Consider the following 26,228-nt stretch of genomic DNA (forward strand, 5'->3'; position numbering starts at 1 on the left):
CTTAGTCTCCTCTTTTCCAAACTGAAGAGTCCTGGCCTCTTTAATCTCTCCTCATATGGGACCCGTTCCAAACCCTTATTCATTTTAGTTGCCCTTTTCTGAACCTTTTCTAGTGCCAGTATATCTTTTTTGAGATGAGGAGACCACATCTGTACGCAGTATTCGAGATGAGGGCGTACCATCGATTTATATAAGGGCAATAATATATTCCCAGTCTTATTCTGTATCCCCTTTTTAATGATTCCTAACATCCTGTTCGCTTTTTTGACCGCCTCTGCACACTGCGTGGACATTTTCAGAGAAAGGAGACATAAATTTAGGGACTAAGGACTCCATCCTGCACCTATGTGATACTTGCTGCCTGCAACTCTCACTGAAGCCAATGGAAGTTGAGGGCACTCAGCACCTCTCAGGATTGGTCCCTGACACCCTGATTTAGCACAATGCTGAAGTGTATGCTTAACTGCCTTCCTGAAAAGAGATGCTTTCCTGGATCCAGGCATAAAAAGAATTTCTGCAGAATATCTTCAGATTGCTGCCTCTTTGTAATACTAACTTCTTGCTAAGAGAGAAAGTAGTATAAAGAGAATTAATAAGTGTAGAAGAGAGAGGTTAACTCTTATTTCATCAGTTTTAAGTGCATGATCATATATGAAAAAGATCGAGGAAAGCATTTAGAAGAAAAATATGATGGCATAAAAATGCAACCAAAAAAACCCCCAAACAAACAGCCACAATGAGTTTCCCAGACTCTTTTTTTCTATTTTTAAAAGTGCCACGCTTCTATATCCTTTGGGCCAGAGTGTGCCTGTTCCCTGTGTGGCTGAAAAAGTGTCTGTGGGTGGGGAAAAGTATCACATGGGCACAATCACAGTTCCCCTCTGCATCAGCCTATGGACCTGATCAGATACATGGAGCAGAGCCTGCTGTAGCCCGTTTAGGCGTATAGCAACAGGTTACCTTCTTCTGCAGGCCTGGGAGAACAATTCTTCCTGGAACTCTCCCTGGGATGGCTCAGCTCCTCATCACTTCTTACCTAGGCGTGGGTCTATCTAGGCATAGTTGAGCCCTTTAGAAGCCATGTTCTGCTTGGCAAACTCATGTAGTAGACCCATTGAAACCAGTGGGACTATTTGCTTGAGTAAGATGAGCGGGATTTGAACCAATGGGTACAATTCTCAAAACGACCGTAGTGATTTAGGGGCCTGTCACATTTTCCAAAAGTGATACAGGCACCTAAGTCTCATAGAAAATCATTGGAAATTTACCCATAAGCCAGTTAGGAGCTTTTGAAAATTTTACTCAACACTGCAAAATCAGACCACTCAAATTAGCAGAGAGAACAGCCTCCCACTTTTGTGAAACACAGTAAGTTATTCAAAAGCATGTGCCTTAGATGCAGGACCCATTTCTTGGCCTAGTCTTTACTTTTATAAAGTACTATATTGATAACCATAGGAGGAATGATGACATTCGATATATTTGGGGAGAGAACAACTTGTGGCATCTGCCAAGTCCAACACTACTATAGTTAAACCTATGGCAGTAATTTCAAAAATACTGTATACATAAAAAGCTTTGAAAAAAATCTCAGCCTCTTACTTCTTTGTGGGGAAGGGGAAGCAGATGAAATGATATTACATTCGAAATGCGTTCAAGATATTTGCTAGATCCCTTGGGATGGGAAATGTTAGTGGAGAACAATCTGACTACGCTTGCAAAGAACAGCTGGATAAAAGTCAATGGTGAGGTACGTACTGATCAGAACCAAGAAGAGAACTGAAGTCTTGAGGTGACTGGTAGGATGGGCAGAATTTGCATATGTAATGTTCTAGTGCATTAAACATGAAAAGAATCCAAGCTGGGGAAAACTGGTGATGTTCCTTCACTGTTCTTTAGAGTAATGCAGTCCAATAGAATGAAAAATTCTTCCCTGGTCTGTCTGTTTAGTTGCAGTGTGTATCCGTTTCTATAAAATACTGAAAATGCGGAATAATAATTTTTTCTCTCCTCCTCCCACCCCCTTCTTCATGGCAGAACTTTGTCATATTTCTTTGAAGGAAAGACTAATGATCCAGTTTAGATGTCTCAGTATGAAGAAGTACTTTATATTGCTTATTATAGATAGAAAGAGGTTGCTTTCTGGGTCAATAATGCCATTTAAGTTAAGCCCACATGCTGACACACTCTGGTAGCTTCAAGTGCTGTTCCTGTCAGAAGAGAAGTGAAAGGTCAATGGTTTACAGATTGCTGCTGGTGATGTGGTAGCAGCTACAGTAAGATTTGAACTTCTTACAATGTCTTGACATGACTGGTAGGATAGTAACTGATCAGCAAAATGAAAGTTTGCCTAAGTTATAACAAATATTTTGTCCTAGTTCACCATTAACCTAAAAAATTGTGCTTCAGCTGCAGAACAGACCTGCCCCAACTTTCAGATTGCCCACATGTCCATGTAGACACACAAACACAGATGTACGCATTCTTTCACTCTCACCCACACACATCTTACATTGCTACCACAGTTGTTAACTTAGTGCGTTTAGCACTGCTACTCTGGCTGTAGCTGTTGATGTCTGAAAAGTACCTGCCACAACAAAGGGATTAAATGTAATCACTGAATCTGGAAGTGTGAAATACATGTTTAAACTGAACAACACAAAAGAACGTCCTGTTACAAATCTGGCAGCAAATAAAAGTTGGATTTTAAAAAAAACACAACAATTTCCATCTGTACGATTTATGACATAGCAGCAGGAAATACAGGTAATTAAGAGAATTAACATCTTTCATAAATTCGTCATTTTAAAAGAGGTATTTTATGAAGGTTGGAGGCAAACTCCAGGGATGGGAAGCCATTTTATTGCACTGCCATGTTGTTGCAAGTTGTTGCTAGTATTTAGGGTTACCATATTTCAGCAAGCAAAAAAGAGGACGGGAGGAGCCCCGCCCCTGCCCCTCCCACTTCCCGCCCCCCCAGAACCCCCAACCCTCCCCCCGTTCCTTGTCCCCTGACTGCCCCCTCCTGGGACCCTTGCCCCTAACTGCCCCCCAGGACTCCACCCCCTATCTAAGCCTCCCTGCCTCTTGTCCCCTGACTGCCCCAACCCTTATCCACACCCCCACCCCCAGACAGACCCCTGGGACTCCCACGCCCCATCCAACCACTCCCCACCCCCTGACAGCCCCCCCCAGAACTCCCAACCCATCTAAACCCCTCTGCTCCCTGTCCCCTGACTGCTCCGATCCCTCTCCCCACCCCTGCCCCCTGACAGCTCCCCCCCAGAACTCCCAACCCCCCACCTCCCCCCGCTCCTTGTCCCCTGACTGCCCCCTCCTGGGACCCCTGCTCCTAACTGCCCTCAAGAACCCCACCCCCTACCTAAGCCTCCCTGTTCCTTATCCCCTAACTGCCCCTTCCTAAGACCCCCCCCCAACTGCCCCCCAGGACCCTACCCCCTACCTGTACCCTGACTGCCCCAAACTTTCTCCACTCCCCCCCAAAAGCCCCCCCCCGTTTCTTGACTGCCCCCTCCAGAACCTCCCTGCCCCTTCTCCTGCCCCCTGGCCACCTTACCCTGCTGCTCAGAACAGGGTGTTGGGCTCTGTGCGAGCCGGACACATGGCTGCGCTCCCCAGCGCAACACAAAACCCGGTCCCTGGCCCTGCACAGTGCTGCCAGACCGGGGCGCTGGGCTGCAAGGGAGGAGGAGCTGCCGGCTCAGAATGCAGGGAGGAGGAAGCTGCTCCGGAGTCCAGCCCGTGACTTTCCTGCAGCCCTCCCAGCCGCTCGCTGTGCTCTGCCGGGGAGGGGGGAAATCCCGGACATTTTGAGTGATTTACAAATTCCCCCCGGACGCTATTTTTAGCACAAAAAGGAGGACATGTCCGGGTAAATCCGGACGAATGGTAACCCTACTAGTATTAATACCTGTCCCCCTCCCCATGGAATAATTTGGAAGAAACTCCATGTGGGGAACCTCATGCACTTTCTCTCCCTCAAACCTTCTATAGTGGCATTTTCTGAGGGAGGGGGCAATTGGGCCTAGGCTGTTTAAACAGGATCAGCTTACTCACAAATGGCCTGATCATGGCCCAGTTCTGGGGATCCATACAGGGTGTAAGAGGGAGCAAGACCTCCCCCCGGCCCGTGTGCAGCCTTTTTGCAGTTACTGCTGCAGGCGTTAGGGTGAATTGAGGGGGTGGGGAATCCGCTAATTCTACCCCTTCTCCCACTCTGCACAAGAATGGTCAGTCTTAACTCCACCCCATAATGTGCCAGCCAACACAGTAGCAGATTATTATCCCCAGGGAGAGAGTCAATGGGGAATAGTGAAAGAATTGTGGTTCACAGAAGACAGATTCCTTCCCCGAGTTACCCCTCTGGTGGCACAGCTATGCATCTCTCCTCACACTGGGCTAACAGCAAATGCTTAATCTAACCCTAAATTTTCTTTTTCTTGGCTTTCTATAACCTGCCAAACAGCTTGCACATCTTAGTTATGAGGCTTTCAGGGTTCATTCTGACCCCAGGGGAATTTGCCTGTCTGAAGAGTCCCCTGGCATTCAAAAAGGGTTAGTTTATCTGCATAGGGATATGTTATCCTGTGACTTGCTTTCTCTGGGAGAAATCCTCATGGTCGCTGGTAGACAGTAGGAGACATGCAAGAGTGCTAAAAGAGGTTAGATGCAGAGTCCTTGAATGTTTCTTGTAACACTATATAATCCTTACTTTTATGAAAAGTGGGTCTGTAATAAAATGAGGGCAGCCACGCTTTAAGGATGTTGTAGCAGTTCTAGTAGAAGCCACATTTTCCCTGGCCACTTCGATTTAAAATGGATCATTGCATACTTGGACCTGCAGCTTCCACATGAGCGCAGGTGCAGCCCCCGAGGGGGGACGCATTTCCTCTCCCTGAATGTTTGACTATCCTGTGAATGTTCCCCTTAGAAATGCTGCAGGGCTTGTGGTTTCCCCATATCCTTTACCTTTTTAAATGTAATTGCTCCTCTGTTCAAGAGGCACCTTTATAGGAAACAGGACTCAGCTATAGACCATGTAATAGGACCTTGTGAGGCAGATTTGATCTGTACTTTGTCTGCCTTGGTATACTGCTTCTCTGTATACTTAGAGTTCTGTTTCCAATGGGCTACATACTTCAGGGGGGCACTGGCAATTTGAAAGAACAGAAAGCATAACAAGGCCATATAAAAACACGTATCTCCCAAAAGTCTAAGTGATTGAAGAAGGATACACCCGCCTATGTTTATTAAATTGTTTTCTGTGGGGATTTTACTGCTTAAGTGAAGGAGCCATTGGCAGAGGCTTGATGGGGCAGATTTCCTGTTTGTAATAAAGCTTTGATTGTTGCCAGAAACCTCCCCCCCCCCCAATTCTTATTGAATATTTCTTTTGAAGAGAGGACGGTTAAAATGTGGACTACAAATGTTCAGGTCCAGGCACTGCCATTGCCCTGCAAATGAAGTTCAAACTTTAGGAAAAGAATGAGCTCCATTGAGTGAATGGGTGAAAGGAGGAGGGAAGGAGGCCAATTGGCTGAGTAAGTGGTGCAGTTGTTTGCCTTTCACAAGGAAACCATGGAAAGATTAAAAATCCCTTCAAAAATACTGCACCCTAATTCGGGAGATATCATTCTTAGGAGCCAGGAATCAGAAGAAAATGGCTTGGAGTTGAGGTGAATTCAAGGTTACTGGGATGTAAAGCTAGGTGGTAGTGTGCGCTTCCCTGCTGCTGTCAAGTATGCCACTTGTACCTCCCAGCACTTTAGAGGATTCACCCTCATGGGAAGGATACTTACACTGGGTGAGGGTGGCTTTAATTTGCAGTTGTGCCTCCACAGAGGCTGAGGGGTGCACTCAATCTGTAGCTGCTGTTGTATAAGGATGTACGGTGTGACTGCAGAGACCACAGGCCATTCTCCATTTTGGAAGGTAGGTTCTGGATTGCACAGAGTGGCAGGCTGCAGTCAGCATCAGACATTGGCTGCTGTTGTTAATTATGTAATATTTAAATAAAAACACGTTGTGCTATATACAAGCTATACAAGCTCCCTGTCCTTTAATAAGGAGAATAACACATACTCCTGATCCTTGCCACCCTTGTGATGCCCCACTTTGGCCAGGACCACCCACACTCTGAGCTGCGCTGACTTTCTTTGGCTACTTGACAATAGAGTAGGTTGCAGTATCCCTCATGGAGGATTTTCCACTCCCCTGGATCCACTGTTCTGGATGATGCTGGCTGAAGTTGGAGTAAACCAAGGATAAATCTAGCTCCGTGACCATCTCCAAAGTGTCTGTTTACTTCCTTACAGTGTAATAGGGAAACCAATGAATCACTGTTTTCTTCACCAGGCAGTACACAGTATGTCTACATGAAACATACCAGACAAGGAGCAGAATCCAGCAGATAGTGTGTAATGTGAGTTTTCAGTGCAGGAGCACGTGGCACCTACCTATCAAAGGGATGTATTCTGAGGGGGAACTCATGTCTAGCAGCTACTCACTTTACACTTGGCTTCTGCATCAATAGTGAATTGTCGTAGCCCAGGACCTCAAGCTGTCATTGTTTAATACCCATTGCAGGAGGGAAAAAAATCTAGCCTAGTGACCCTGGGTAAAGCCATGGTACCGCAGGCTACAACAATCCCTTCAGCTGCGGCTGCTTATTATTTAGTCCCTAAATTCTTTCCCCTGTGAGTTATTATTGCCTAAGTCTAAATAAAAGCCGGGGCTGTCATCTGGCTGTGTTAAGTGGCTTGAGACAGATACGTGATGCAGTGTGAGTTCTTGGTGCTCTGTAGTACATGCAGGGGTTTGAAAGGTCACTTCTCCCCCAATGGCCTCAAATTACAACCCGCATTTTACTTTGATAAATGATGGTCTTTCTGGGAAAAGGGGTTGCTCCTCCTTTTCACCCTGTACCCTGAAGTACCAACTTTATTTTGATAGTTGGGTGAATAGCAGAGTATGGCCCTGTCCTAGGCTCTCCTGAACCAATGACTCATGAAGAAAGCTCATCTGATTTTTACCGCATTAAATTAATATTCAGATCAAAAGGGCTACGTTGGCTTTAAAATCACCAAACGTATCCTGGCTCAACAGGTACTTTCAGAGTTAGGAACATGGCCAGGCTTCTTGGGTTACAGCAAGGGACATCCTTCCTCCCTGTCCCAATTTCACCCAGAGCGGTCACTGGAAGAAGAAGCCGGTTCTTTTTATCTTGCCTGCTAGGTTCTGATTGGCTTCTGTCTGCTCCCAGCTCTTGTAGCTGCTGGAGGGCCAATCCTTGATTCTGCTTGCTGCTGATCCTGAGTGGCCTTTTTGGCAGTTCTTGGAGGACTGAACTTGGTGCGTTTCTTCCCAAAATGACACCACCTTTGGGCAGGGTGTGCCAAGTTAGCAGGGCTTTTGCCTTCAATCTCAAAAGTCTCAGCAAGCGGCTTACAGCTGGGAAAAATTGCTTAGATCAAGTCTGAGAGGAGGTCCAATAGTACCCCTGAGAAGGACAGTTTTCCCTCTTCTCCCTTTGGAGCGGAGTATCCGCATTTTCTGCATAGAGTTGAAAAGCAGACATTCTGTTACCTAGGAAGTGAGTAATTGAGGTGTAATTGAAAGTGTATTATAAGCCCTGGTCCTGCCATGTTAGAAGTTACTTGCTTTACATATCTTGCTAGGCTTGATTTGTCCAAGGCTGATATTAAATTATTGTTATGCTAAATCATTAAAACTTAAAAAATACTGATTATTATTTTTAAGCACGTGGAAAAAATCAAATAAGGCAAGTTCTTTAAATGAAAACTAAAATGTTTCAGGTTGAATCAGTGATGAATGATTGGAATTGATTTTAGCAATTAGATTTATTGCATCATGAGTTGTATCTTCACTGACTGTTCTATTATGTTGCTTCATTCGTGGGTCTGGGCAGGATGGAGATAGGAGAAAAACAAATATTCCATATTTATACTGCTTTTTGGAACAGCTAAAAAGGGGAAATGGCTTCATATTTGAAGGGTTAAGGGTCCGCTTAGAAGTGTCAATAAAGATGTGATCAGAAACCAAGTTTCACTCCCAAAAGATTTGAGGGAAACCAAAAATCTGATTTTATTGTGTTTCACCTAAAAATACTGCCTTGGGCTTTTATAGTAGATAATACATGCTGTGATTGCTTTTCATTACTTTTATGAAACATGATGGAGATAACAAAACAAAAGTAAGGCTATTATAAATATTTTGGAAGGAAGTTTGATGCTTGTGGTGTATAGGGAGTTTGGGTAAGGTGTCGTTTAAATATAACCTCGTTATCTAGTCATCTTTTAGAGTGATCTCTTTTAGAAGAAGAATTTTTCTTTCTGAAATGCTAAGCCAGACAGGCATTTCCTTAAGGTTTAATATTGGATGGAAACCTCTATGCTGTTTTGAAAGAAATAATAGATTGCGCAGGAAAAGTGTGTGTGTGTGTGTGTGTGTGTGTGTGAGAGAGAGAGAGAGATTTCTATGATCATCTTCCTGTGGCTAGCAATCTTATCTCTTCCATGATTAGAAGGATCTATCACTGAATACTGCAGATTGTGTCAAATAGCCTTCAGTAACAGGTTTTTAGCTTAAATTCATTATCTCAGACACTGATAGTCTGTGCATCTAATTTGTTAAGTAGTTGCTGAATTTAACTAGATTTAGTGGTGGCCCCCAAAAGTTCTGCTTCCCTCCAAAGCAAGGCAAGCTTCAGCCATGACACAAGTAATAATAGTTTGCTTTTCTGCAGCACCTTCCAGTTGAAGAGCTCAACTGAATCCTTTACAAACATTAATGAATTGCACCCTACTATGTAAATACTATTAACCCCATTCTACAAATGGAGAAACTTAGATGCCCTGAGGTTTAGTTAATAGGAGGTAGGGATAGAACCCTGGCTGGCTAACATCAAGTTCTGTGGTTAAACTACAAGATCACGTTTTTTTCTCCTAAAGTAGAGCATTTAAATCATGATCTATCACCAGCATTGCTGTACACTCTGAGGATGTGGCAAAAAAGGAGGTGGAGGGAAGTGTCTCATTTTTATAACAGAACAACAAATGGGTCTTGAGGAGTGACATATATTTTGTCCCACGTACACTCAGAAGCTTTTGTTGTAGCATGAAAGCTACATGCATTGTTCCATGCTTTGTCTTTTGCTGCTGATCGAGGAAGTGGTGTGCTGCCAATATTTTAACAAAAGACTTTCTCAAAATGTGTCCTATTGACTTGTGTTAAACCATGGGTACAAGGAATGCATGTATTCGCAGAGGAGAGAGGTGAGAGAATGGGAAAATCTATTCAGGTCTTTTAATCCATAATGCTTTTTCATAACCAGTCTATAACTGGGGGTTGGACGGCAACATCACTGAACAGCCTAATGTATATTAGGGTCACTTGCTGGGCATACTTCGATACTTTATTCCTGAAAAATAGACTGATTGTGTTGATGCTAGATCACAGGATTTAACTTTGGGTGTGAGGGAAAGAAAATGCTGGAAGCGTTACTGCAGGTGTCTGTCCTGTGAATTTTTGTTTTTTAAATATCTGACACCTCATGTTCTAAAGGCAAACTATTTCTCTCTCTCTCTCTCTCTCTCTCGCTCATATATATATATATAGAAAGTCCCATATATGAACGTCAGACTTGGCAGGGATAAATTAGCACCATCTTAAGAAGAGAATGAAGTGCAACAGCGGGCAGGAAAGCTGCAAGTCGCTCTGTTTGATACAATAATTTTGACGAGAGTCATGTGGGATTCCTTCCACTTACCACTGTAGCCAGGTCCAATAAAGAGGAAAATGCAATAACGTTAGCTTTGAATCAGTTGTTTATAGATTCCCAGATCTGAATTACCCGTGCCCTTCCTCTCATGAATAGTCACCTTGACATCAGTGGGAATGAGTGAGGGTTGTCAAGATTGGTCTCCTAATCCGGACACAGCAGCCCGGATTCTCCGCTGGACTCTAGCCCCTTTTCACAGCTCCTGTGGTATAAAGGAGCCAGAAAGCCCAATTCCCCAAGCTAGCAGCTTCCTGGGTACAGAGTGATCCTGTGGGTGGCATATAGGCAACCATACTCCTGAGTGTCGGGGGAGGAGGGGTGCTCACCATGGAATGGCATGTAGGCAGCTGTGGGGTGGCACCATAAATTCAAGCCCCTCAAGAAGTGCTTGGACTTACACTGCGGGGGCCATGTACATCCCCAGCAAGATCCAAAATTTGGGGGGCTCAAAAGTGGCATGAAACCACCTTGGCCCTTCACCACCCTTGTGCTGTATATTCTGAGAGGCACAACTCAGAATCTGGCCTGGTGTTCTAGAGTTTGCTCTCCAGTTTCTGGTGGGTAGGTGGGTGGAGCTGGGATTAGCAAACTTCTACACTAGAAATACACCTCTACCCCGATATAATGCTGTCTTCGCGAGCCAAAAAATCTTACTGCATTGTAGGTGAAACCGTGTTATATCGAACTTGCTTTGATCCACCGGAGTGCGCAGCCCCACTCCTCCGGAGCGCAGCTTTACTGCGTTATATCCGAATTCATGTTATATTGGGTCGCGTTATATCGGGGTAGAGGTGTAGAATGCCTGCTCTTGACAGATGTATAAATATCACCAGCCGTTTACTGGTTTGTGCAACAATTGATATGAGGGGTGTGTGCGGATAAAGGAAGGAGATCTGTTAGCCACTGCCTGTCCTGCAGAATATGGTGGTAATCATTACACAGATGTTTCACATATGCACATTTGAACAGCACTACCAACCTTTTAGCATGGATAAAGCACTGGACTGGGACTCAGGAGACATGTTTTGTTCCTGCCTCTGCAAATGGCAACCTGTGTGAACTTGGGCAAATCAATTCCCTTCCTGTACCTCAGTTTCCCCCATCTGTAAACTCAGTATAATGATACTCCTTTGTGTAGTCCTTTGAGATCTACTGATGAAAAATGCTACATAAGAACCAAGTGGTGGTAGTAGTAGTAGTATACTGGTACAGTGTTACAAAAAGCTTTACTGAAAATCCTGAAAAATGGTATTAGTGTACACTTATGCATAAACAAAACACCTTTGTACTTCACAAAAGGATATTCATCTCCTCAATTCAACTGTATTTGTCTTCTCTATCCATTCCCTACATATTATGGTATCCCAGAAACTCAGATTTAATATATTTGTTATTTCCAGCTTCTTGTTGAATCTCTTTGATCAATATTTTAGTGTAAGAAAAAGTGACCTGATAAGTAGTGGCTGTTTAAGACCTTTGTTTTCATGTATTAAAAGGTACAAACGTGCTACTTGCTGATTGTGTGTGTGTGTGTGTGTGTGTGTGCGCGCGGGGGGACATTCTCTTTTTATGTCTTTTCAAAGTCACCTTATATGTATCCAGTGAGTATTTGAGCATTTTTTAGTCCTGGTCTGAGGAACATGGGCTCCCTTCCCTGTTTTTAAAAATGGATTGAAGCCAGTATACAAAATGTCCAATCAGATTTTGAAGAGGCATGAGGTAATACCCTCCAGAAAGCATCCAGAATCGGTTTGATATTTTTTATTTCTAACATTTTTGTTGTGCTGTTAATGCTCACAGCTCTGCATTCATGTACATCCATGACCTTCCTACTCTTAGGCCTTGGCTACTCCCGCGGATTCACAGCGCTGCCGTGGCAGCGCTGTGAAGCACGAGTGTAGTCACGCCGCCAGCACTGCGAGAGCTCTCTCGCAGCGCTGCAAGTACTCCACCTCTCCGAGGGGAATAGCTTGCAGCACTGTGAGTGAGCGTGCAGCGCTGCAGGCACTGATTACACTGGCGCTTTACAGCACTGCGCTCGGGGGGGGGGGGTGTTTTTTCACACCCCTGAGCGCAGCAAGTGCAGTGCTGTGAATTGCCAGTGTAGCCAAGGCCTTAGTGTCTCCACAAGTGTGGAGACTGTTTAGCTGCAGTTTATCTACAGATGAGGTGAAGGATATTTTCTGGCTGTCACAATTTTTGAGACAGTAGAATCAATATTTGTGGCACAGTTGGCTACAAGTGCATCTTGTCAGCCACACCGTCCTGCTCTTTTAGAGATCTGTTGCGGCTAAAACAAATATGTTTCACAAGCTGTGGAAATCCTTATCTGGCTCATGGAAGTATGTGGAGAAACTACAATTTCAAATTGCAACTGAGATAAGTCAACTCATCCACTTCTTATCTTTCATCAACTCCATAGTTCCTATGGGAGGATATACCAGCCCCATATTTCTTGTTGGCCTTGACTGTTGATTAATGGCAGTCTCCCTGAGTTTAGGTATGTGGGGTGGAGGATGCAAAAGAAGGTTAGGCTTAGATGTGTACTCCCATCTTCCGCTGATCATCACTCCAGCAGATGACAGCCTAGTTCTGTTGAATAATTGGGTTAGGAACTCACTCATTGCCTAGCTGGGTTTGTGAGGGCTGGGATAAGCATGGGCTGATTGACTATTGTGTGGAACAGTTTTAGATGTCACAAGGCAGGCAGACACTTTATCGCTTTGTAGCGCGCTGGAGAGTCCTGTTTGGTTATAGTGCATGGTAGAAATGCAGGAGACATCCTGGAAGCCAGATTAAAACTATAATGTAGTAGTAATAGTAGTATACAAATTTAAATCTAAGGCTCCAGCAATAGCCTTCTGAGAGTGCTATTCATTCCATGCACTAGATCAGCAAGACGGGGTGGGGGTGAGGGGGTCCAATATGTGGATGAGAAGATGTTGCAGCACAACCTCTGCTGTCTACACTGGCTCCCATTGGAATATAAAGTTAAACTCAAGATCCTTATCTTCAAGGCTGGGCCAAAAATGTCTAAAAAGAAGGCCTAAAGTTGAGGGATGAGGTCCATCTTCTCAGGCACAATGGAATCATCCACCCTAAGGATAAAGCTTGTTTGTGCAAGGAACAGTTTTATAAGGGGCTAGTCCAAGACACTAGAATGAGCTTTTGCAGGATCTAAGAACTACCACAAACCTCAGATTTTCCTTTCCAAGTGCAAAGCACATGTCAGCCTCACCTTCAGTAATTAAAATACATAGCACCACAAACATAAAATACATATTTAAAAATCCCTCACATAATTCTCCCCCTCCCTTCCACCCAGGGAGAAAGATAGGACTGCACTGGATAATTTCTAGTCACATTGCTTAATGCACTTCTAGAAGACACTAAGATACTATGGCGATGAGGGTGGCATAAGAACCAGAGCAGAATAGAATAGATGGACATTGGACACTAGAAAACCTTTTGTGGAAGGAAGAAGCTCTACCATAGAGGAAACCAGTTGCTAGCAATAGTTTGGGGGGGACTATTTAAACTATTATTTGGGAGGGATCTAGCAGTGCAGAGGTGCACTCAGATAGGTATGCAAAAACTGTGATTGTGTGTGCCACAAGGAATGAAGAGAAGGGAATTTGTTAAGGACTAGGAGTGTATGAGGTACAATACAGGATTATGAAGTACTGACATAGGTCAAAGCAAAAGCAGAATTTCTGGCTAGAAACTTAAAATGAAAAATAATCACACTTGTGCTGGGCTGCTCTGTAAGGGCCTGACTCAGATTCCATTGAAGTCCAAGGGAGTCTTTCAATTGATTTTAGTGGGAGCTGGATCAGGTCCTAGTCAAACAGCATCTGTTCTTCCTGGCACCTAGAAAAAATTTGCTTTTTGTCCTCTGCACGGTTACAGGCATCAACACTCAACCCCAAGAGGTTTTAATTGGATGGAGATTTTACTGGACAAAATTTCCTCATTTGCCTTGATAGACTTTCCATTTACATGGTACAGGACATAATGCTAACAGGAGAAAACGATTACTATAGTGGGGCATCAGGAGAGAGAAATCCAATGGTATTGAAAACCCTCTAGGAAAATCAATGAGAATTAGACTGCGTGGCTATAACATTGGGTTCCAAGAGAACTAATAAATAGTCCACTTGGACCCCGAATGACACTTTCCTTCACTTCTCAGATTGTTTGGGCTGTTGTAAAAAGAAATGTCACTGGAAATACTTGATACACTAGTGCTGGTTTCTTTAACAAATGCAGATGTATGTTTTCTTTAATAATAAATATCTTGTTACATTTCTAATATTCGCCCATCATCCAGTTCACATTTGCCCTGAATAAAATGTAGGTTCTCAGTACCAGTACAGTACTCGCTGATCTTTGTGGATGTTTTCACTAATAAATAAGCATTGGCTAATGTCGTTGTGCCCTGCTGTGCTGAAACTGAGCAAGGATAATGGTTTCCACTTTCCCCTCCAAATGGAAGGAAGACCACAGACATAATTGAAACGTACAATGTCAGGGGGTAATCTTTTATCACATTACTTTTAATGAAAATGAGGTGAGGACTGAGACAGAATGCTGCGAAATAGCACCATGGAAGCAATAAGCTCATTCACTAAGCCGCAAAAGTGTGGCGCATGTACCACTCCTCTTCCATCCCTCTTGCCCCCCCAAAAAAGTTAGATCACATTGCAGAGGAGTGAGGCAGCAGGCTACATCTAATGAGCCTTCTCTGTCTTTCTGTCCTCAGATCTCCCAGCTGATGACGGAGACCGGCCGAGAGGGGCTGACTGAAGCAGTGCTGAACCGCTACAATGCAGATAAACCCTCCTTGTACAGCTTCCCTGGTTCCCAGAGCACCTATGTCGCCAGCGAAACGTCAACGGGCACCTCAGTGGCGGCCTCTTTTTTTGCCAGGTAAGAGAGACTTTTCACCTGTTCTCTTCCACGGCGATTTGGAATGCCTCGATCCAGCTTAGGTATGTTGAAAGGGCAGGTGTAAATGCAACAGAAAAGGGATGATTTGGGTACCCTTCTGCACTGGAGTTCTGAGCTGCATAATTGGGATTCAGGCTGTACAGTAGGTTTTTGTATGTGCCTCACGTACTATTGCTGTATGAACATTTATTTGTTAAAAGATGAAATAGGATTACTACATTCCTCCCTGTTTGTATTGGACCATATAATCTGAGTGACCAAAATGGCCTGTGTGAACGTGGGTGGCCTGATGGAATAGAAGGATCTTAGCAGTGTACCGTAGGATGGTTGGGAATAGCAAATATTGATGTATGTTGCCAATGTGATCTATACATATAGTTATTTCCACATTTTGCCAAAGGAAATGGATGCTGGATTAAACATTTAAAAAACATTTAGGGCCAGATCCTAAGCTGGTGTAAATCAGCATGGCTCCATTGACTCTGTTGACTTACCCTCGGAGAGGATCTGGTCCTCCATTTATTAAATATCTTACAAAAGTTTTAAACATATCTGTATTTAGGCACAGCTGAAATTTGTGTTGCCAACTCTAAGTACCCACTCTTTTCAACAGAGAGACTCTTCTTAACAGGCAGTATGATCTATTGCCCAGAGCATACCTATGGAGTCAGGAGACCTGGGATCTAGTCCTATGTCTGCCACAGACTTTCTGCATATCTGTGTTTAACCTGTCTGTACTTCAGTTTCCTCTTCTGTAAAATGGGGATAATACTTCCTCACTTTTGTAAAGTGCTTTCGGATATTGGGTCTTTTAAAACACTATAATACTACTACTTTGGAGTTACACTTTTGACTTTTTAAAATTTTTTTGCAGAAGTTTCCAGAATAGGGAAAACACAATAACCAAGCAATTTACTGAAATGAATTGTAGAGCTGGCTGGAGAACAATAATTCTGTTTCATGGCAGCTTTTTAGGTTTGAAATTTGTTTTTGTTCCACATTGGAATGAAAATGAAACCTTTGGAAACATTTTAGGAAAATGCAATTGTGTCAAAATGTTCATTTTCAGATCAGAAAAATCAGGTTTCTGATTCAAATTGTTGTTTGTCTGCCTTTCTCTCTGGAATTGACCAGCAAGTCCATGCTAGACCTCAGAAATCTTCGCATTTGAAAATTTAGTAGAAGTGGATATATTTCCGTGAAATATTTTGGCTCCAACAACAAAAATCTTCCAACCATCTCTAGTGAATTGTTAACAAGAATTGCTTAATAAATAGGCAAACGAGCTCTTAAATGAAAAGGATCCAGGCCCATCATCAGGAGTGGCAAGATTTTTGGAAACCTAAAACTCCTATTGATAGAACAGTAGATTTTTGGGCCAAATGAATCTCTGATGTTATTACATTGAAGTCTTAAGAGAAGGGTGACCAGACAGCAAGTGTGAAAAATTGGGACAGGGGGTGGGGAGGTAATAGGAGCCTATATAAGAAAAAGACCCAAAAATCCTGACTGTCCCTATAAAATCAGGACATCTGGTCACCCTACTGAAGAGTTGCATCATGGATGATTTTGTCCCTTAGTTTTGAAGTGTGTTTCATTCAGGGACGGTTGAATACATTTGGATAAAATAAGAGCTCGCTTGAACCTTCACTCATAACGCAAACCAAAAACCAAACGGCTATGGAAGTTCAAAAAAGCTTTGATTTTGTGTGTGTTCTATTTTAATGCACTTCTGTAACTAGTGGACTTATTTGGGAACAGATACACAAGTAGTGAAATACTATGGGGTAAGATGAAATGGGATTAATACATTCCTTCCAACATAGCTATAGTCACTTCTTGTGAGACGTCTGAATCTCAAACGTTTGAGTGAACGTACGATGAGTATCTAAACTGAACTTCTGAACCCTTTGAACCCCCTGGAGGTCCAGCTATTATTAATGCCATATGGATCTCTTTCTTTTTAAGGGGAAAAATATTTCAGGTTTCTGAACTTTGAAAACACTGGAGATGGAAAAAGAAATTCCTTTTACTTGATTTGTTCCTTCCCATGATGAGGGCTGTACATATTGAGCCAATGTCACTCAATACATTTAATTTATGACAAAAGTTGGATTAAAAAACAGCATTTAATAGGAACTGTTGCAGACTGCATTTACCTCAGAACTGGGAAAGCTCTTCCACTTTCCCATTATAAATGTGGTGCTGCAAAGTTGAGCATGGCAGGGTGACAGTGGTCCTGCTTTGCTGTCATTTCTACTTAATCACAGGCAATTTCAGCGAGATTTGCCGAGCCTTCTTGCATGGTAATATCCAACTGGAGTGCAGATTTGGATCAGCAATTATTTTAGTAGGACTGACTTAAGTAGATTTATGAAGATGATTTGCCCCATTTGCTAAATGTTCACTGTCTGCTCATGTAGAGAGGATTTATTTTCTCTAAGTAAATTTCACTGAAATGCAGGAAATTAATGAAACCCATTCAAAACCCATAGTGCAAATCGTAGCCTTTAAAGTGGAGCCAGTGGAAAGTTCTTGCTAGTCTCCAGTTCATGATGTGAACTTTTGGATAGGATCTGCTTGTAAGCCAGAAATCACAGAGATGTCACATCTGTATGTTGGCTCCTTATTTTTAAAAAAGCGCACTTTGCTTGACATAAGCAGACCCATATTTGGGTGCTATATAAAGACATAATATCTTCACACCATAAAGCAGTCCTGTTCTGGGCTTCCGGTTGTATCCTATGGAATGATGGCTAAGACCTCAACCTAAATCAAGCACACTTTGCTTTACTTATAATGAAGGGAATTCACAGCTCATGTTTTCAGAGTGTAGGGGCCTGATTTTCCCCTGCCTTGCACATGGTGTGGTCATTTACACCTGGATGGGTCTATGAAGCGACCATTAGAATGATAGCATTTTACCTCTTCCCTACACTTTGCACAGGGGTAAATGATTAGAAGGGGTATGGTAGTGGAAAATCAGACCCACTGGTGTGCTGCAGCGTGATGACATGAAGGAGCCAGAATGCCAAGCCTTCTATTTCTTGTTTAAAGGTGGTGCCTGGACAGAGCAGTAATTCTCTACCGTGGTCAGTTGATTTGACATATGTTACTGTACAGACAACAGTAACTCCAAGAACTGCTTGGTCAATTTCCTAACTTGAGTCTGGAGAGTAAAGGAGCTCTGTAGAAGCTGCTTTTTTTATAATCTAAATAATGACCTATTGTATTTACTCCGAATAGGTAAAACATATCTGTGACTGAATGCACCCCATATTCACACCCTACTATTGTAATATTGTAATAATCTTTGTACAGCATGTGCCTTGTGAGGTATCATTTGAAAATGAATAACTCACTGATCAATAATATCCTGGTGAAATGTACATAGCAATATTTATATGTAAAGTTATGAATGGAAGCTGAAATCATGACTGAAATGTGTTTACCAGACAAGTCAGTGAAGGAGGTAAACCTAGCAAACAACAACATGGAACCTCTTTCACCACGAGACTCCATGTCTGTCCTCACAGTGGGAAGGAACTTTATCTTGGGGCAACTCTCAGGAAAGTGCATTTCAAAGGGTTGACTGGACTACAAAAGAGAGGGACAAAAACACCTCAGAGAGTCTTTCTCTCTCTCTCTCCCTTCTCTCTTTCCCCCTCTTTCACCTAAGATGATAAAGGAACCAGCCCTTTGATTTTGGAATGGCGGGCTGGGGGAGAATCCTGGCTGGAGAATTTGGTCAGCCCTGTTGCTGGGAATATGTGGTGAGAATTTTTCCTTGAATCGAGTCTAGTTTAATTTTTAACTACTAGAAGGTGTCGTATCTTTATTTCTCCTGTAACCATTTCTGACTTTAATACCTTGTAGTTGTACTCACTTAAAATCTATTTCTTTGTAGTTAAATAAACTTGTTTTATTCTTTAAGCACAACACTGGATCAGTTCTGATTAAACTGACCTGTTTGGTAACTCCAGTTAAAGTAGGAGGCTGTTGAATATTGACCCCCTTTCAAGGGTAACAGACCTAGAATATCTGAACTGTGCAGAAGAGGGCTGGACAGTGTAGACCACATGTTTTGGGGAAAATTCAGGACTGGCCATGCGTTGGGTCACCCTGCAACTAGTAACCAAGGCTGGTGGAAGCCACAGTGTGGCTGGCGTGTTGTTGACAGGCTGCTGGCGTCATTGTTTCTAGACCAGCACTGCAGCTATACACAGATGCTCAGGGTGTGATCTACAAGTTGTTTGTGAGCAGCCCAGGTTGGAAGTTACAACAGCAAAGCATTGTGAGGCACCCAAGGTTACAGGTCACATGGTGACACAACTGCTCACTAGTCTGGATTGCACGCTGGAATGTGACAGTCTCTCAAGGGATACTTGGATGTAAAAATTCATCCCTTTGGAGGTGAAACAAATGACTGAAATGCTTTAGGATGAAGCACATACCAGGTTAAGAACTTTTGACTGTGAAGTTTCTTGAAATTCAGGTAGAAACAAACTGTAGCAGCATTGGAGCAGACTGAGAACAGCTGAGCTCTTATCTTTTCTGATCTTCTTAAGCAGCACTTATTATGACAGTGATATTCACTAACTTTAGCACAGGACCAACTTCTAGCCTTGGGGACTCCTCTGAAGACTGCAATGACTCTTGGCCTTCTACAAGCCTGGAGACCGGTCAGTCATCTCAATATGTGACTGTCATGTTTAATGTATATTTGATTGACAGGTCTCCAAGCCAGTTAAAAGGCCAAAACCCACATCTGCCATGAATTGTCACTTGCCAAGGTACTACAGCAACAGCTATTCCAGTGCTCATTTTTGGTATTTACACTGGGTGGGTTGCTCTTGTGTGAGGGACCGACCCTCCTGGCTTTTCAGGAGGAGAGTAAAAGCATGAATGACAGTTTCTCTTGAGATGTGAAAAACTGTAACAGTTTAGCTGTTTTTATGGTTGTAAAGGTTATTTTCTGTCACGGCTAGGAAATATAATAGTGTCTTGAGCAATAGCAAGCTCATACTGAAACCTGATATCACTGTATTCTGATTATTTGAGCCTGCCCGGAGAGCAGGGACTCTTGAAAGTGGCCTGAAAATGTGCCCTGGGGATCATTTTCTATGCCTTTCCAAGGTTTGAGGAACAGGCAGAGGCCACACACCACTGCACTCACAGATGCATCAGGAAATGTTTTTCAGTTAAGATACAGAGATGTTCAGATTTTTAAATATTTATTATTTTGAGAGGAAAAAATAATAAACCCCCTAGCTTCACACGTAACAGACGTGCAGCTACTCAGCATGGAACGTGCTCTAGTTACAGCTGCCTCCTCTCTTGGAAAAAACTGTTCGTAACCCTTTCTCTCACATGCACTCTGCGTGGCTCTCTGGTTTGACAGGTTGGAGAGGAACAGATGCAGTGGTGTGCTGAAAGGGGCTAATGGGGAAAGCCACCTTAAACTTCTGCCACCACATCGAAGGGGAAGTTGGAACAATTTCCCTTCTGCTATTGAACTCCATTCCCATTCTGTACGGCTACATTTTACATAGGGTATATGGAGCTTAAGGGAGGAAATATTTGACGAGCCCCCTCTTAAAATATCCATTGAGCTATCAGAGGGGTAGCCATGTTAGTCTGAATCTGTAAAAAGCAACAGAGGGTCCTGTGGCACCTTTAAGACTAACAGAAGTATTGCATCTGAAGAAGTGAGCTTCTTACCCACGAAAGCTTATGCTCCCAATACTTCTGTTAGTCTTAAAGGTGCCACAGGACCCTCTGTTGCTTTATCCATTGAGCTGTTATTCAAAAATCACGGGCACTTGAGCTAGTTACAGCTCAGAAGGTCATCTTCATTCTGAGCACTAGTACTGAGTGTATTTGTTAGACACACAAACGATGATAATACTCCTGCTCTGCTTTTAGCGTTGTCAACTCTCGTGATTTTATGACAAGCTTCATGACATTTGGTAGTTTTTCTTAAAGCTGCAATGTGATTATGTGAGAATTGCAGCTTTCCCTGAAGGGGGTGGGAAAAGTATGTTTCTAGCTTTCCTGCTTGTAGAGAAAAGCCTGAAAATATGAACCCTAAAACCTCAAAAACCAGAAGGCAAATAAAAAGAACCCAGTGTTTGTTAATTTTAAAATGTTGTGACTTGTAAGACAACCACCATGATTTTGGGGTTCCTGACTCAGGATTTTGAATGCCTGTGTTTGGTAATACTGTGCTCTGGGGAGCTCACATGCATACTCTTCCCCATATGCTGCAAGAGGGTGTTTGCCACTAGCAAATGCAGCAAAGGTGAAACTGAAACAAAGAGAGAGCTGCCTTGGCAGCAGGTATCTGCATATGAGTGGAAAGGAAGGGGAGAAAGAATGGGCCAGAGTATGTTTGTTCATTTTACTTTGGGTCAGCAGCATACTCTCCATTGTTGGGAAAAGACAGAGTATAAACTCCATAAGGTCGGCATAAACTCCTTATCGAATTCTGTATGTGCTATTTGAAGAGTATGCTGTTGGAGACTCGAATTTTTTGAAATTGGCTAATTGCAGATCATTCAGGTTGACAGTACCTCTTTAAACTGTTTTGAGGCTTGGTTTAGATGCACCCGTTGCTGACAGCTATTTCAAGCAATGTTTCAGTTTCCTGGTGTAGACAAGGCTTTAAAAGTATCAAATGTCAAAAGAAAGTGCCAACCTCAACAGCGTTGAGGGGAATTATTTTTTGAGGCTTAGATGAATACATGTTTTAGTTTCTTGCTGTCCAAACTATGCAGTTCCTAACAGAATTCTCTTTCATTCATTGACCAAGCTATATCTAATGGTTACATTGTGGGTTGTATTTTGGGCATCTGAAGAAATACATGTTAACAAATGCGGCCAGTGTTTGCACTCTCCTCTCCTTAACACATTGCACGCACACTGTGAAAAATGGGGACTACTGGGATTAAAAACCCATAAACGGTCTGTCAGTGGGAGTGTTGGCAGCAAGTTAAAAACTTCTGTAAATCATTTCCACAGATATTTCTACTTTAAAGCCCGAGCAGGGAGATCTGCAATCACAATGATCTCAGTCAGCCTGAAAAGTTATGGGTTACATTTTTAAAAGTGGCTTCTAATTTTGGGTGCCTCGGGTTTTGGATTTAGGGGCTGATTTTTCAGAGGTGATGAGCACCTGTAGTACCTTTTGATTTAGGAGGGAGTTGTGTGTTCTCTGCATCTCAATCTCAGGCATTGGGCATGGAGCATTAGAGGCCAATTTTGAAAATGAGTACTTATGAGCCAGACTGTCTCCTGTGCTGAGACCCACTTGATGCAGCAGGAGTGGGGTATTTGTGGCCATCAGAGAGCCAGTCGCAGTTTCTTGATTCTTGCTACCCTGGCTCTGACATGAATTTAAGCAGCCTAGAGGCTGCTGTAATTTAAGGAAGGTGGCAATGGACCTTAGGTGACCATACCCCAGCTGTACACTCACTGGTCTACTGGAGTTGTACTCTACCCACCCACCTCCTTTCCCATCATGCACTGAGAATCTCTCTCTATGCCCTGTATTGTGGAGTGGCTGGTGACTGGTGTAGAAGCTAGTTCTGCTGGCTGTTTGCCATTGTAAACTCTCCTTAACCTTCCTCCTCTGGGAGAATTCTCGAGGCTAGATTCCAGCCCCTGTGCACAGTAATTAGAAAAGAAGGAATATTAAGAGATCTGAAACGACAGAAGAACTTCATGAAAAATGTGAAGAATGGTGTCTTTGGGAGGGTAGGCATATTCTATGAAAATGAAATAACTTCTCTTCTCATCAGAAGGACTGGTAAGCAGAGCTGTGTGAAGCTGGGGGAGAAAATAGATGAAAATGCACACATTTCCCACCATTTCCTTGTGTGGGATTACAACATTCTGTGAGCCTTTGAGTGTTTGAAATGCTTTGCATTGAAGTGTAGAAGACAAAAACACAACCAAGAAATTCCCATTTGATGGGATCGAAACATTACATGAGAGCATCATAATTCCAGCAAAACTGCCTGCCTGGTTTCCTGCCAATTTACCCAGTGCCTGAGGATCCCTAGGCTATCTACCTCATGAGATACCAGCTGCCTGGCTCTGAAGCCCCCTGATCTGCCCAGGTGCTCTTCTGGTGGGATGCTGGGCTGACTGGCCCCCAGGATCCCTGACTTCCCAGGCGCTCTGGGATGCTTCCTTCCCTGGGCTTCATAGTTTCGTAGAGTTTAAACCCAGAACAGGCCATGAGATCTTCTCGTCTGACCTCCTATATGTCACATGCTATTATATTTCATGTTTTTACCCTGTATTGAGCCCAATAACTTGTTTGGCTAAAGCACATCCCCCAGAAAGGCATCCAGTCTTGGTCTGAAACCATGAAGAGATGAAGAATCCACCACTTCCCTTAGTAGTTTGTTCCGGGGTTGATCACCCTCCCTGTTAATCATTTGTGCTTTATTGCCAATTTGAATTTGTCTGGCTTTAGCTTCCAGCCATTGGTTCTTGGAGAAAGGCATACCACTAGATTAGAGAGCCCTTTTGTACCCAGTATTTCCTCCCTATGAAGGTATTTATATGCTGTAATCAAGTCACCTCCCAATCTTCTTTTAGATAAACTGAACAGATTGAGGACTGTAGCTACACTGCAGACTTCTGTCAGCATAGTTATGAGGGTCAGGGGTGTGCAGAGCTGCAATCCCTGGTTGACATAGCTGTGCTAGTAGAAGACCCTAATGTAGATGCCGTTTATATCTTGGTTCTCTCCTGCGGTTGTTTGACAGTATCAGTATGAAGTCCTGCTTTGCTGGTATATCTGCAGCCACACAAGCAGTATCTGGCCAGTACAGTATACCAATATTCCTATACTGGTTAGGCGCTCCTAGTATGCATACCGCCTAAGTCTCTCTCTCTCTCTCTCTCTCTCTCTCTCTCTTTCCAGCCCTCGAATAATTTGTGTGGCTCTTCTCTACACCCTTTCCAGTTTTTCAATGTCCGTTTTAAATTGTGGACGCCAGAACTATATGCAATATTCCTGTATCAATTTTCACTAATGCCATATACACAGGTAAAATCACCTGCTCCTCCTATTCCGTTACTCCCCTGTTTATACATCTGAGGATTGCATAAGCCCATTTTGCCACAGCTTTGCATATGGAGCTTATGTTGAGGTGCTCTTCCATGGCCTCAGTTCCTTGCTCCTAGATGTAGAACTTTTGTTTTAATATAGGCAAATGCACATTTTGGTTTGACTGGGCCCAGCTCACGAAGTGATCCAGATCGCTCTGTACGACTGCCCAGTCGTCTTCATTATTTACCACTCCGCCAAAGTATCGTCCACAAATTTAATCAACAGTAATTTTATACTTACTTCCATATCATTGAAGAGAGTGTTGAATAATCAGACATTGTACCAATCCTTGTGGAACCCCACTAGTAACACTCCCCTTTACTGATTAATCCCAGTTGACAACTACTTTTTTGAGGTCTGTCAGTTAACCAGTTCTTAATCCATTTAATATGTGCTCTATTGATACTTTATAGTGCTAATTTTTTAATCAGAACATTATGTGTACTAAATCAAACACCGAACAAAAAGTCTATGTATGTACAACCTACACAGTTACCTTTATCAACCAAACTTGTAATCTCATTAAAGAATAAAATCAGGTTTGTTTGACAAGACATGGTTACAAACCAAGCTGACTGATATTAATTATATTCGTATTCTTTATCCGTTGAATTCTGTATCAGTTTTTCCATTATTTGACATTTGCTGGGCAGGGCAAAACCCGCCTAAAGTTCCCAGGTCATCCTGCTTACCCTTTTTGAATATTGGCACAATATTAGCAGTCTTGTGGAATTTCCCTGGTATTCCAAGATTTATTAAAAACTAACATTAGTAGGCTAGAGATTTCCTCAGCCAACTCCTTTAGGACTCTTGACATGCCTGGATAACTTGCACCCAATTTAAAATATTCACCCCTCGTAGATGTGATATAACCTCCTCCTCAGCTACTAATGGACTAAAATATATTTCATCATCCTAATATGCTATGAATAAATCATCCTGCTTTCCAAATACTTCCTTTTCTGCATCATTATAAATAATTTTACCATCTCCATCCAGCAATGTGTCTCTATCATAGATAAGATTTCTTTTGTTTCTAATATATACTTAAAAAAAAAAAAAAAAAAAACCTCCTCCCCCTCCTTATTATTGTCCTTAGCCCTGCCAGTCATAGAATTTTCCCTGATGTTTTTAACTCCCCTTATCAATTTTCTGCACTTCCTAACCTTTAATGTACATCAGTTGCTATCTATTCGCTGCCTCCCCCCCACTCCCCGCCCATTGCCATTTGTTATATATTGCTTTTTTACTTCTAATGGCTGCCTTCACTATGCCAGTGTACCAAGATGGACTTTTAGCCAAAGTTTTCCTCTTTCTTGATTGTGGGAATTATGGCTTTTTGGCATCTAATAGACTCTTCTTAAAGAACTCCCACCTTTCATTCACATTTTTCTGTCTAATTTTTTTCCTCCCAATCAACTTCACTCATAATTTTCCTCAGCTTTGAGAAACTTGCCTTTTTGAAGCACTAAGTATATGTATTACTGGTTGGGCCTATCCTGTGTTTGCCCATATTGCATGTAATCGGGTCATAAACACTGGTCTGTAGGCAACTGCCAAATTGAAGTCCAGTGATGAATTCATCTTTATTCATCAGAATGAGGTCCAAAATAGAGTAACCTCATTGTTGGGTGCACTCCTTTTTGTGTTAGAAAATCATCTAATGATGTTTTACGACTGGCTGCATGAGTTCTCCCATAACAAATTTTTTCTTTTGCACACAATACAGATAGGTGCTTAAGGAGTACTCCTCCTGTTCTGTGGTTGGACTCGGTCGTCTCTAACAGACCCCCACCAGTCCCCTTGCTGGGCATTTAGTTAGCGCGTTGATCCATGTGTACTTAAGATCCTGCATTTCTAAGTAACCTCCCCCTGACCATTTTTTACCTGCTCTGGTCTTCCTAAACAGGATATAGCCCGTGATTTTAAAATTCCAATCATGGAAATCATCCCACCAGGTTACAGGAATGCCAATTATATCAAATTTTATCTTCTCAGTGAGAAGTGGATTGTCCAACTCTGTGGGATACCTATCTGATAAGTTCCTAGCTGCCCAGCTCCCCAGGCTGCCTATCTGGCAGGCACATGGGCTACACATTTCTCCAGGAAGCCTGTCTCTTCTCCCTCTCCCCTCTCCCCCCAGGCAGTTGGGTAGCTTGAAAGCCAGCCTGGAGCTAACCAGAAATTTCCCCAAAAAATCAATTTCAGTTTCTCCAAAATGTAACTCTTCTAAAATTTCCATTCCATGAAAAAATTTGCATTTCTAACTTTTCATTCCAATTTGGAACAAACAAACTAACCCATAAATAAAAAAATAAAAAACTGGGAAATGCC

General features: G+C 42.8%; 1 protein-coding gene across 3 annotated transcripts in view; it reads left to right on the plus strand.

Annotated features, from left to right (window-relative positions):
• KIF26B (kinesin family member 26B) overlaps positions 1–26,228 on the plus strand; it is a 416,197-nt gene that overhangs the window by 157,502 nt on the left and 232,467 nt on the right. For all 3 annotated transcript variants that reach the window (XM_005300552.5, XM_042848410.2, XM_042848411.2), the window contains one exon: positions 14,583–14,749. In XM_005300552.5, coding sequence (XP_005300609.2) covers positions 14,583–14,749 — 167 coding nt within the window. The remainder of the gene's footprint in view (positions 1–14,582; positions 14,750–26,228) is intronic.

Source organism: Chrysemys picta, chromosome 3 (genome assembly GCF_011386835.1).
Source record: "Chrysemys picta bellii isolate R12L10 chromosome 3, ASM1138683v2, whole genome shotgun sequence".
Lineage (NCBI taxonomy): Eukaryota > Metazoa > Chordata > Testudines > Emydidae > Chrysemys > Chrysemys picta.